Here is a 13,193-nt window from a genome sequence, read left to right as displayed (position 1 = left end):
ACTGTGAGTCAATTAAACATCTTTTCTTCGTAAATTACCCAGTCTCAGGTACTTCTTTATAGCAGTACGAAAATGGACTAATGCACCATGCAAATATCAATCCAAAAAAAAGAAAGCAGAGTGGCTATATTGATATCAGATAAAATAAACAGACTTCAGAGCAAAGAAAGTTACCAGAGACAAATAAGAACACTACATAACAATAAAAGGGTTAACCCCTAGGAAAATATAATGATCCTCAATATGTTCGCACCAATCAAAAGTGTCTCAAAATATATAAAGCAAAAACTGAAAGAGTAGAAAGGCAAAACAGACAAACCCACAGTTATACTGAGGACCTCAAAACACCTCTCAGCAACTGACAGAACAACCAGACAGAGGCCAGGCACAGGGGGCTCATGCCTATAATCCCAGCACTTTGAGAGGCTGAGATGGGCAGATCACCTGGAGGTCAGGAGTCAGGGACCAGCCTGGCCAACATGGTGAAACCCCGTCTCTACTAAAAATACAAAAATTAGCCAGGCATGGTGGCACATGCCTATAGTTCCAGTTACTCAGGAGGCTGAGGCCCAAGAATCGCTTGAACCCAGGAGGCAGGGGTTGCAGTGAGCCAAGATCAAGTCACTGCACTCCAGCCTGAGTGACAGAGCGAGACTCTGTCTCAAAAAAAAAAAAAAAAAAAAAAGAGCAACCAGACAGAACATCAGCAAGGACAGAGAAGACCTGAGTAACACACAACCAACCAACAGGATTTTCATTATAGAACATTCCATCTAATAAAAGCAGAATACACATTTTTTTTTCAAATGCCTATGGAACATTCACCAAGACAGACCACATCCTGAGCCAGAGGAAAAAACCTCAATAAATCTAAAAGAATTGAAATCATATACAGTATATTTTCTGACCACAGTGGAACCAAACTAGAAATCAATAACAGACAAGAGAAAAATCTATAAACACTTGGAAATTAAACAGCAAACTCCTAAATAATCCACATGTCAAAGAGAAGTCTCCAAGGAAATTTGAAAATACACAGGACACAGCTCGGGAGCAAGATAGCTAAATAGAAGCCTCCACCGATTGTTCTCCCCACAAGAACACCAAATTTAACAACTATCGACACAAAAAAAGCACCTTAATAAGAAATCCAAAATCAGCTTAGGTCCCAGCTCAGCCACAGTGGGGTAGGGTACCAAGTGGGCTCTTGGGGTCCCTGATTCCAGGCCTTGGCTCTTAGATGGCATTTCTGGGCCTACCCTGGGCCAGAGGGGAGCCCACTGCCCTGAAGAGTGAGTCCCAGGCCTGGTAGCATTCACCATAAGCTGAGTGAACAGCAGCGGTGGCCTGGCGGTACCCCCCTGTGGGCCTGTGGCAGTGGTGTCCACAAGGAGAGACTTCTCTGCTTGTAGAAATAGGAGGGAAGAGTGGGAAGGACTTTGTCTTGTGGCTTGGGTGCCAGCTCAGCCACAGTAGAATAGAGCACCAGGTAGATTCCTGAGGTCTCCAGCTCCAGGTCCCGGTTTCTGATTGGCATCTCTGGACCTGCCCAGGGCTGAGGGGAACTCACCGCCCTGAAGGGAAGGACACAAGCCTGGCTGGCTTCACCACCTACTGATTGTAGAGGCCGAGGGTCTTGAGCAAACACACACTGTAGCCAGGTAGTGGTTACAGCGAGCCTTGGGCAAGACTCAGGGTTCTGCTGGCTTCAGGTCTGACCCAGCACAGTCCCAGTGGTGTTGGCCACAGGGTTGTTTGTGTCACCCCTCCCCCAGCTCCAGGCAGCTCACCACAGAGAGAGACTCCTTTGTTTGGGAGAATGTAAGGGAAGAGGCCAGGCGCAGTGGCTCATTCCTGTAATTCCAGCACTTTAGGAGGCTGAGGCGGGCAGATCACCTGAGGTCAGGAGTTGAAGACCAGCCTGGTCAACATGGTGAAACCCTGCCTCTACTAAAAATACAAAAATTAGCTGGGCATGGTGATGCACACCTGTAATCCCAGCTACTCGGGAGTACTGAGGCAAGAGAATCGCTTGAACCCGGGAGGTGGAAATTGCAGTGAGCTGAGATTGCGCCACTGCACTCCAGCCTGGGCAACAGAGTGAGACTCCATCTCAAAAAAAGAACAAGAGTCTCTGCCTGGCAATCCAGAGAATTCTTCTGGATCTTAACCAAGATCACCAAGGCGGCATCTCTACAAGTCTTCAAGAGCCACTGCATTACTGGGCTTGGGGTGCCCCCTGACGCAGATACGGCTTCAGTGACCAAAAACTTAGATCAAAACACCCAAATCCCTTCGAATATCTGGAAAGCCTTTCCAAGAAGGATGGCACAAGTAAGCCCAGACTGCAAAGACAACAATAAATATCTAACTCTTCAATGCCCAGACAGACGAACATCCACAAGCATCAATTCCATCCAGGAAGACATGGCCTCACCAAACGAATGAAATAAGGCACCAGGGACCAATCCCAGAGAAACAGAGATATCTGACCTTTCCAACACAGAATTCAAAATAGCTGTTCTAAGGAAACTCAAAGAAATTTAAGATAACACAAAGAAGGAATTCATAATTCTATCAGATAAATTTAACAAAGAGATTGAAATAAAAAGTATCAAGCAGAAATTCTGGACTTGAAAAATGCGGTCAACATACCGAAGAATGCATCAGGGTCTCTCAATAGCAGAAATGATCAAGCAGAAGAAAGAATTAGTGAGCTTGAAGACAGGCTATTTGAAAATACAAAAAAGACAAAAGAAAAAAGAATGAAGCATGTCTACAAGATCTAGAAAACAGCCTCAAAAAGGCAAATCTAAGAGTTATTGGCCTTAAAGAGGACATCAAGAGAAAGACGGGGTAGAAAGTTTATTCAAAAAGATTTGCTAAGCGCAGTGGCTCATGCCTGCAATCCTAGCACTTTGGGAGGCCAAAGCAGGCAGACTGCCTGAGCTCAGGAGTTCAAGACCAGCCTGGGCAACATGATGAAGCCCCATTTCTACTAAAAATACAAAAAATTAGCCAGGCATGGTGGCATATGCCTTTAATCCCAGCTACTTAGGAGGTTGAGGCACGAGAATCACTTGAACCCGGGAAGTGGAGGTTGCAGTGAGCTGAGATCACACCACTGCACTCCCGCCTAGGTGACAGAGCAAGACTCTGTCTCAAAAATAATAATAATAACAGACAACTTTCCAAACTTAGAGAAAGAATATCCAAGTACAAAGTTATAGAATACCAAGCAGATTTCACCTGAAGAAGACTACCTCAAGATATTTAACAATCAAACTCTCAAAGGTCAAGGATTACAAAAAGATCCTAAAAGCAGTAAGAGAAAAGAAACAAACAACATACAAAGACCTCTAATATGACGGGCAGCAGACTTTTCAGTGGAAATCTTACAGGCCAGGAGAGAGTTCCATGACATATTTAAAGTGCTGAAGGAAAAAAAATTTATCCTAGAATAGTACATCTGGTGAAAATATCCTTCAAGCATGACGGAGAAATAAAGACTTTCCCAGACAAACAAAAGCTGACAGATTTCATCAACAGCAGATCTATCCTATAAGAAATGCTAAAAAGATTTCTTCAATCTGAAAGAAAAAGACATTAATTACCAATAATAAATTATCTGAAGGTATAAAACTTATTAGTAATAACAACACACAGAGTATTATAACACTGCAATTGTGCTGTGTAAAATACTCTTAAGTAGAAAGACTAAATGATGACCCAATCAAAAATAATAATTACAACAACTTTTCAAGACATAGACAGTAGAGGCCGGGTGCGGTGGTTGACACCTGTAATCCCAGCACTTTGGGAGGCCGAGGCGGGCAGATCACCTGAAGTCAGGAGTTTGAGATCAGCCTGGCCAACATGGTGAAACCCCGACTCTACTAAAAATACAACAAGTAGCCGGGCATGGTGGCGGGTGCCAGTAATCCCTGCTACTCAGGAGGCTGGGGCAGGAGAATTGCTTGAACCCAGGAGGCAGAGGCTGCAGTGAGCCAAGATCACCCCACTGCACTCCAGCCTGGGTGAAAAGAGGGAAACTCCGTCGGAAAAAAAAAAAAAAAAAAAGACATAGACAGTACAATAAGACATACAGAGAAAACAAAAAGTTAAAAAGGGAAATTAAGTTAAAGTGTAGTTTTCATTAGTTTTCTTTTTGCTTGTTGGTTGGTTTATGCAATCAGTGTTAAGTTGTCATTAGTTTAAAATAATGGGTTATAAGAGTATTTGCAAACCTCATGGTAACCTCAAAGCAAAAAACATACGATGGGGCTGGGCATGGTGGTTCATGCCCATAATTCCAGCACTTTGGGAGGCCGAGGTGGGAGGATCACTTGAGCCTAGGAGTTCAAGAAAAGTTCAGCCTGGGAAACATGACAAAACCCCATCACTACAAGAAATACAAAAAGTTATCTGGGTGTGGTGGCACGTGCCTGTAGTCCAAGCTACTTTGGAGGCTGAGGTGGGAAGATCTCTTGAGCCTGGGAAGTCAAGGGTACAGTGAGTCAAGATCGTGCCACTGCACTCCAGCCTGGGCAACAGAGCAAGACCCTGTCTGGAAAAAAAAAAAAGATACAATGGAGACACAAAAAAATAAAACAAGAAATTAAATCGTGCCACCAGAAAAAAATTACCATCACTAAAAGGAAGACAGGAAGGAAGGAAAGAAGGAAGGAAGAGAAGACCAAAAAACAACCAGAGAACACATAACAAAATGGCAGGAAAAAGTCTCAACTTACCAATAAAAAAAATTGAATGTAAATGGACTAAACTCTCCAATCAAAAGATAGAGTGGCCGAATGGATAAAAAAAAGCAAGAAACAATGATCTGTTGTGTACAAGAAGCACACTTCATCTGTAAAGATACGCTGAAAATAAAGGGATGGAAAAAGATATTCCATGCCAATGGAAACCAAAAAAGAGTAGGAGTACCTGTACTTATATCAAACAAAATAGATTTCAAGACAAAAAGCTGTAAGAAGAGACAAAGGAGACCATTACATAATGATTAAGTGGTCAATTCAGCAAAAGGATATAACAATTGTAAATCTCTATGCACCCAACACTGGTGCACCCACATATATAAAGCAAATATTATTAGAGCTAAAGAAAGAGATAGGCCACAATACAATAATAGCTGGAGACTTCAACACCTCACTTTCAGCACTGGACAGATCATTCAGACAGAATATCAACAAAGAAATATCAGATTTAATCTGTACTATAGACCAAATGGATCTAATAGATATGAACATTTCGCAGATATATTAAATGTATATTCTGCAGGTGTTCTGTAAATACCTAATAATATTTCTCCTCAGTACATGAATCATTCTCAAGGATTGACCATATGTTGTCACAAAATAAGTCTGAAAATATTCAAAAGAATTGAAAAATTATTCAATTTCAAGCATCTTCTCTGACTACAATGGAATAAAGCCAGAAATCAGTAATGGGGAATTTAGGAAACTATACAAGAAAATTAAATAATATGTTCTTAAATGATCAGTGGTCAATGGTAAATGAATGGTCAATGAAGAAATTAAGAGGGAAATTGAAAAAAAAATCTTGAAACAAATGGTAATGGAAACACAGCATACCAAAACCTATGGGATAGAGCAAAAGCAGTACTAAGAGAGAAATTTATAGCTAGAAGTGCCTACATCAAAAAAGAAGAAAAACTTCAAATAAATAACCTAATGATGTATCTTAAAGAACTAGGGAGGGAAGAGCAAACCATGCCCATAATTAGTAGAAGAAAATAATAATAAAGATCAGAGCAGAAGCAAAAGAATTTAAAATGAAGAAAATACAAAAGATGAAATGAAAGAAAAAGTTGCTTTTCTGAAAAGACATATAAAATTGGCAAACCTTTAAGCCAGACTAACTAAGAAAGAGACAAGATTCAAATAAATAAAACCAGAGATTTAAAACGAGACATTACAACTGATACCGCAGAAATTCAAAGGGATTATTAGCAGCTACCATGAGCAACTGCATGCCAACAAACTGGAAAATCTAGAGGAAATGTATAAATTCCTAGACACATACACCTACCAAGTTTGAACCATGAAGAAATCCAAAACCTGAACAGATAAATAACAAGTAATGAGACTGAAGCCATAACAGAATTCTCCCAGTAAAGAAAAGCTCAAGACCCAATGGCTTCACTGCTGAATTCTACCAAATATTTAGAGAATTAATACCAATCCTACTCAAACTATTCCCAAAAACAGAGGAGGAAGGAATACTTCAAAACTCATTGTACAAGGTCAGTATTACCCTGATACCAAAGCTAGACAAAGACACATCAAAAAAAGAAAACCACAGGCCAATATCTCTGATAAATTCTGATACAAAAACCCTCAACAAAATACTAGGAAACGGAATTCAACAATACATTAAAAAGATCAGCCGGGTGCAGTGGCTCATGCCTGTAATCCTAGCACTTTGGGAGGCCAAGGCGGGGGATCACGAGGTCAGGAGTTCGAGGCCAGCCTGGCCAGCATGGTGAAACCCCGTCTCTACTAAAAATACAAAAAAATGGCCAGGCATGGTGGCGCACACCTGTAGTCGCAGTTACTCAGGAGGCTGAGGCAGAAGAATTACCTGAACCCGGCAGGCAGAGGTTGCAGTGGGCCAAGATTGTGCCACCACACTCCAGCCTGGGTGACAGAAAGAGACTCCATCTCAAAAATAAAAATAAAAAATCATTCATGGATGGCCATGGGGTCTCATGCCTACAATCCTAGTACTTTGGGAGGCCGAGGCGGGAAGACTGCTTGAGCCCAGGAGATTGAGACCAGCCTAGGCAATATGGCAAGACTTTGTCTCTACAAAAAAAATTTAAAAATTAGCCAGGCATGATTGTCCATCCCTGTAGTCCCAGCTACTTGGGAGGCTGAGTTGGGAGGACCATTTGAGCCTGAGGGTGTCGAGGTGGCAGTGAGCCATGATCATGTCACTGCACTCCAGTCTGGGTGATAGAGACTGTCTCAAAAAGATCATTCATCATGACCAAATGGGATTAATCCCAGGGATTCAACGATGGTTCAACATACACAAATCAATCAATGTGATACATCATGTGAACAGAATGAAGAACAAAAATTGTATGATCATTTCAATTAAGTAACTCTCAAAATGTAAGCATATAAAAGCAAACATTACTGTAAGACAAGAATAGATATTTCAAAGAAGAGGATATGCAGATAGAAAATAAGCACATGAAGAGCCGTACATCATTTCGAAAGGCCAATGCATATTAAACCCTCAATTAAATATTACCATATACCTATCAGAATGGCTAAGTGGTGGGCAGATCATGAGGTCAGGAGATCGAGACCATCCTCGCTAGTGAAACCCCATCTCTACTTAAAAAATACAAAAAAATTAGCCAGGCATGGTGGCACATGCCTATAGTCCCAGCTACTCGGGAGGCTGAGGCAGGAGAATAGCTTGAACCCAGAAGACCGAGGTTGCAGTGAGCCAAGATCGCACCACTGCACTCCAGCCTGGGTGACAGAGCGAGACTCCATCTCAAAAAAATAAAAAGCAAACATACCAAATGCTGGTAAGAATGCAGAGAAACTGAATCACTCATACACTGCTGATGGGAATGTAAAATGGCACAGCCACTCTGGAAATCGTTGACAGTTTCTTATTACACTATACATGCAATTACTATACCACCCAGCAGTTAATTGTACTCGGGCATTTATCACAGAAAAATGAAAAACATTATGTTCACACAAAAACCTGTACTCTGGTTCTCATACCTGCTTTACTTGTAATAACCAAAAACAACAATCTAGATGTCCTTCAGTGGGTGACAAGCCATGATAAATCCATACCATGAAATAGTACTCAGCAATAAAAAGGAAGGAATTTCTAATATACACAAAAACTTGTATGAATCTCCAGGGAATTATGCTATGTGGAAAAATGCAATCTCAAAAGGTTAAATGGTATATCAGTCCATTTATCAAACCAATGGTGTATCAGTCCATTCTTACAATGACAAAATTATAAAAAGGGAGAATATACTAGTAGTTGTATGGGATAAAGATGAGGCCAGGGAGGGAATGACATGAAGGAGTAGATATGGTTATAAAAAGTCAGTAAGAGAGTCCCTGGAAGTCATGGGACAGTTCTGTATCATGACTAGATACAGTTAGGTTTATTTATGACTGAACGCAGATGTCATAAAATTCCAGACAACTGGATACACTCTCTCTCTCTCTCTCTCTCACACACACACACACACACACACGTACTCACACACATACAAATGAATACATGAAAAGCTGAGGACATCTGAATAGATCTGGTGATTGTATCAACGTCAAAACCCTAGTTGTGATATTTTACTATATTTTTGTAAAACAGTACTATTGGGGGAAACTGGGTAAAGGTACACAAGATCTCTCTGTATTCTTTCAATCCAGATTAAAGAGTGCTACTTGTAACACATATCATTTCAAACTCACCAAAATTGGGAGTGAGGCAGGCAGATGCTGAAGCATCATCTTGGTCACAGCTATTTTGCATTACAGTTGAGTAACTCATTGTCCCAGAATTCATTTGTGGGCCAGATTCTGTTTTGAACAACATTTCAATATGTAAAACATTTTCTAGTGCTGAAAGACAAGAAATCTCAACCATGTTTTTTGTATCAGGAGAAACTATCCTTCGGGAATAAAAGAAAAACAAAGACATTCTTAGACAAAGAAAAACTTTAAAAAGTGGTCACTGGCTGACTTACCCTTAAAGAACAACTAAAGGAAAATCTTCAAACTGAAAGGATATGATTAAGGAAGGAATCTTGCAGCATCAGGAAGGAAGAAAGAACAACACAAAGAGCAGAAATATGGGCATGGAGAAACTAGGTCACTCACACGTTGCTGGTGGGGGTAGAAAATTGTACACTCTGGAAAACAACTTGGCAGTATTTTATAAAACTAAACATACCATTACCATAGGACCCAGCAACTGCACTCTTGGGCAGTATCTCAGAGAAATGAAAACTTGTGTTCACACAAAACCTATATGGTGTATGAGTGTTTATAGCAGCTTTACTTCTAATAGCCAAAACCAGGAAACAACCTAGATGTCTTTCAATACCTGAAAAGATAAACAAACCACAGTATATCTACACCATGGAATAGTACTCAGCAACAAAAAAGAAGGAACCATTTGGGGGCTTGCCTGTGGTAGAGGATACATGAACCTAATTAGACATATGATAAAAACTGAACTAAAACACATACATACACATGCACATAAATAAATACAAGTAAAACTGGGGACATCTCAATAATATCTGCAGAAGGTATCACGTCAACATCCTGTTTGTGATAATTTCTTATAGTTTTGCAAGATGTTACTTTTGGGGAAAAGTGGTAATGGAAACACAGATTTCTCTGTATTATTTATTATAACTGCATGTGTAGCTAAATTTTTCTGAAAATAAAAACTTTAATTAGAAAAAGCTACCAATATCTTGCACTACGGATGCCAATCAATCTAGATTAAATAGTGCTGCATATAGCAAGTATCATTTCAAACTCACCGAAATTGCAAGGGACGCTGTGAAATAATGAGGAAACATTCTGGCGACTGTTGTTTTCTAATAAAGGTTGGTAATTTGTTTTCACAGACCTCTTTACTGAGCTGGTTCGTGCTTTTCCCAATGTTTCTATAAATAAAATATTTCAAATATTGAAAGACAATACATTTCAAGCATGAATTCTACATCAGGCAAAAGTGTCCTTCAAATATAGAGAAGATAAAGACATTCTCACATGAGGGAAAACTAAAGTGTTTGCCACTAGCTGACATACACTTAAAGAATGGCTAAAGGAAAATCTTCAAACAGAAAAGAATGATGAAAAAGCAAATCTTGGAGCATCAAAAAGGAAGAAAAAACAATGAAAGCAGGGGAAATATGCATGCGGAGAAACCGGATCATTCATACATAATTGGAGAGAACGTAAAATGATACAGTCTCTCTGGAACACCATTTGGCAGTTTCTTATAAAACTAAACATGCAATTACTACACAACCAAGCCTTTTTACTCTTGGACATTTATCCAAGAAAAATCAAAACTTATGTTTATACAAAAATCTGTACATCAGTGGCCATTGCAACTTTACTTGTAATAGTCAAAAACTAGAAACAGCCGCAATATCTTCCAATGGATGAATGAATAAGCCAACTGTGAAACATCCATACCATGGAATAGTGTCCACAATAAAAACTAAGGACCACTCTTACATCCAGCCAGTCAGATGAATATTCGGGGAATTATGTACTGAGGCAGGTGTGGTTATAAAAGAGCAAGATGGGCCGGGCGTGGTAGCTCACGCCTGTAATCCCAGCACTTTAGGAGGCCAAGGCAGGTGGATCACTTGGTGCCAGGAGTTGGAGGCAAGCCTGGGCAACACGGTGAAATCCCATCTCTACAAAAACTATAAAAAAAAAAAAAGAAAGCCAGAGTTGGGTGCAGTGGTTCATGCCTGTAATCCCAGCACTTTGGGAGGCCGAAGCAGGCAGATCACTTGAGGCCAGGAGTTCAAGACCAGCCTGGCCAACACAGTGAAACCTCGTCTCTACCAAAAAATACAAAAATTACCTTGGCGTGGTGGCACATGCCTGTAATCCCAGGAACTTGGGAGGCTGAGGCACGAGAATCGCTTGAACCCAGGAGGTGGAGGTTGCAGTGAGCTGAGACTGCACCACTGCACTCCAGCCTGGGCGACAGATGGAGATTTTTGAGACTCTGTCTCAAAAGAAAAGAAAAGAAAAGAAAAGAGAAAAGAAAAGAAAAGAAAAAAGAAAGAGTAAAATGAGGCATCTTGGTAATCATGGAAATGTGTATCTTGATCATGGCAGTGGGAATCAAACCTACTCGTGACAAAACTGGGTAGAACTAAATGCACGCAAACAATTTAACACAATTAAGTGGGAGATCTCAATAAGATGTGTGGATAATATCAATGTCAATATTCTGGTTGTGATGTTCTGTTACAGTTTTGCAAGATGTTATTGTTGGGAGGAATAGGTAAAGTGGAAGGGGTATTTCTCTGCATTGTTTCTCACAACTACCTGTATATCTTAAATGACCACAAAATTAAAAGTTTAGTTTAAAAAAATCTACCGCTAGTTTTACATTAAGGACTTTGATGGATGTAGATTAAACAGTGCTACTAATAACATGTATAATTTCAAATTCACCAAACTTGGGAGGAATGGAGAGCGATAAAGAGGCGTTACCTTGGCTATGGCCCCTTCCTGATGAAGTTGGGTAATTCTCTGTCTGAGTATTGTTTTTTACGTTAGTTCCTGCTGTTTCTGGCATTTCTATAACTTTTTCAAGTACTGAAAGAAAAGAACTCTCAACTATGAATTTTATACTGGGTGAAATTGTCCTTCAGGAAAGAAGGGAAAATAAAAACATTCTCACAAAATGGAAAATTAAAGGAATTTGTCCCTCGCAGATTTACCCTTTAAAAATGGCTATAGGAAAACCTTCAAACAGAAAAGATACTACAAGAGAAGAAATCTTGGAGTATCCGGAAAGAAGAAAGAATGATGGAAAGATCAGAAATACAGATATGGAGAAACTGGATCACTCATACATTGCTGTTGGAAATAAACAATAGTACAGCCTCTCTGGGAAACTATTTGGCAGTTTCTTATAAAACTAAACATGCTAGTACCATACGACTCAGCAATTGTTCTCTTGGTATTCATGACAGAGAAATGAAAACTTATATTCACCCAAAAACCAGTACACAGTACATGAATGTTCAAAGTGGCTTTACTTGTAATATCCAAAAATTGAAAGAAAAAACCAGATGTCTTTCAATAGGTGAATGGTTTAAAAAAAAAAAAAAAAACTGTTCCTATCTGTACCATGGAAAAGAAGGAACTATTCATCAATAGAAAGAAAGGAACTACTGAGAAATGAAAACTTACATTTATACAAAAATGTGTACATGAAGATTCATAGAAGCTTTACACCCAGTAGACAAAAAATAAAAATAAAATAAAAACACAAAAAACCCACCAGACGTCCCTCAGCAGGTGAATGGTTGAACAAAACATAGTATATCCAGACATGCAATACTATTCAGCAATAGGAATAAACTATTAATAGAAAAAACAACCTGGACGAGTCTCTAGGAAATTAAGCTGAGTGAAAAAAATCCAATTCCAAATATGATTCCACTTATATAACAATTGAAAGAGACAAAATTATAGCGGTAGAGAACAGATCAGTGGAAGCCAGGTGTTAGAAATGGGTCATGAGGTGTTACGGAAGGGTGACCTGAGAGAGTTGGTGTGGTTATCAAAGGCAACACAACAGCGCCTCGTGCTGATGGAAATGATCTCTACCTTGACTGTGGTGGTGGGCACACAAACCTACTTGTGGAATAAAGCTGCATAGTACTAAACACACACACACACAAATAAATACAAGTAAAATGGGACATCTCTATAAGATCTGTGGCTTGTATAAATGTGAATATCCTGGGTTGTAATATTTCTGTTGTATTTTTGCTAAATGTAATTATTGGGGGAAATTAGGTAAAGGGTAGTCAGGATTTTTCCGTCTTATTTCTTATACCTGTGTATGATTTCTGAACTATCTCAATATGAAAAGTTTAATTTGTAAAAAGCTATCACTAAGAATTAATATTAAGAATGTTGATGAATCTAGATGAGAGGGCTGCTTGTGATATCCATTATTTCAAACTCACCAAAATTAGAAGTGACGGGAAGATTTGAAGACGCTGGATTTGGGACACTCATATTTCCCAATAAAGATGGGTAATACACTGTCTGAGAGTTATTTTCCATGTTGGTTTCTGTTGTTCCTGGCATTTCAATAAGTATAATTTTCTCAGCTACTGAAAAAAAAAACAGAATGCTCAATCATAAATTCTACATGAGGCAAAACTATCCTTCTGGAAAAAAGGTAAAGACATTTCTCAAACAAAAGAAAACTAAAAGAATCTGTCCCTAACCGACTTATCCATATGAAATCTCCAGGCCTGGTGCAGTGTCTCACACCTACAATCCCAAAACTTTGGGAGGCAGAGACAAATGGATTGCCTGAGCCCAGAAGTTCAAGACCAGCCTGGATAACATGAGACCCCATCTCTACAAAAAAAA

The 13,193-nt window shown here is 39.5% G+C and overlaps 1 protein-coding gene across 2 annotated transcripts in view; it reads right to left on the bottom strand.

The window, feature by feature from the left end:
• Positions 1-13,193, bottom strand: part of BEND2 (BEN domain containing 2) — a 53,899-nt gene that overhangs the window by 17,473 nt on the left and 23,233 nt on the right. Inside the window, exons 7-8 of one of the 2 annotated variants that reach the window (XM_011980559.1) lie at positions 12,779-12,925; positions 8,502-8,609 (exon numbers count right to left, since the gene is read on the bottom strand). In XM_011980559.1, the coding sequence (XP_011835949.1) occupies positions 8,502-8,609; positions 12,779-12,925 (255 nt within the window). The remainder of the gene's footprint in view (positions 1-8,501; positions 8,610-12,778; positions 12,926-13,193) is intronic. The other variant, XM_011980560.1, reaches the window with a different exon arrangement.

This window comes from Mandrillus leucophaeus, unplaced genomic scaffold, assembly GCF_000951045.1.
Source record: "Mandrillus leucophaeus isolate KB7577 unplaced genomic scaffold, Mleu.le_1.0 Scaffold2145, whole genome shotgun sequence".
In the NCBI taxonomy this organism is placed as follows: Eukaryota; Metazoa; Chordata; class Mammalia; order Primates; family Cercopithecidae; genus Mandrillus; species Mandrillus leucophaeus.
Note: the sequence above shows the minus strand (reverse complement) of the source record. Positions and strands in the feature narration are given on the sequence as shown.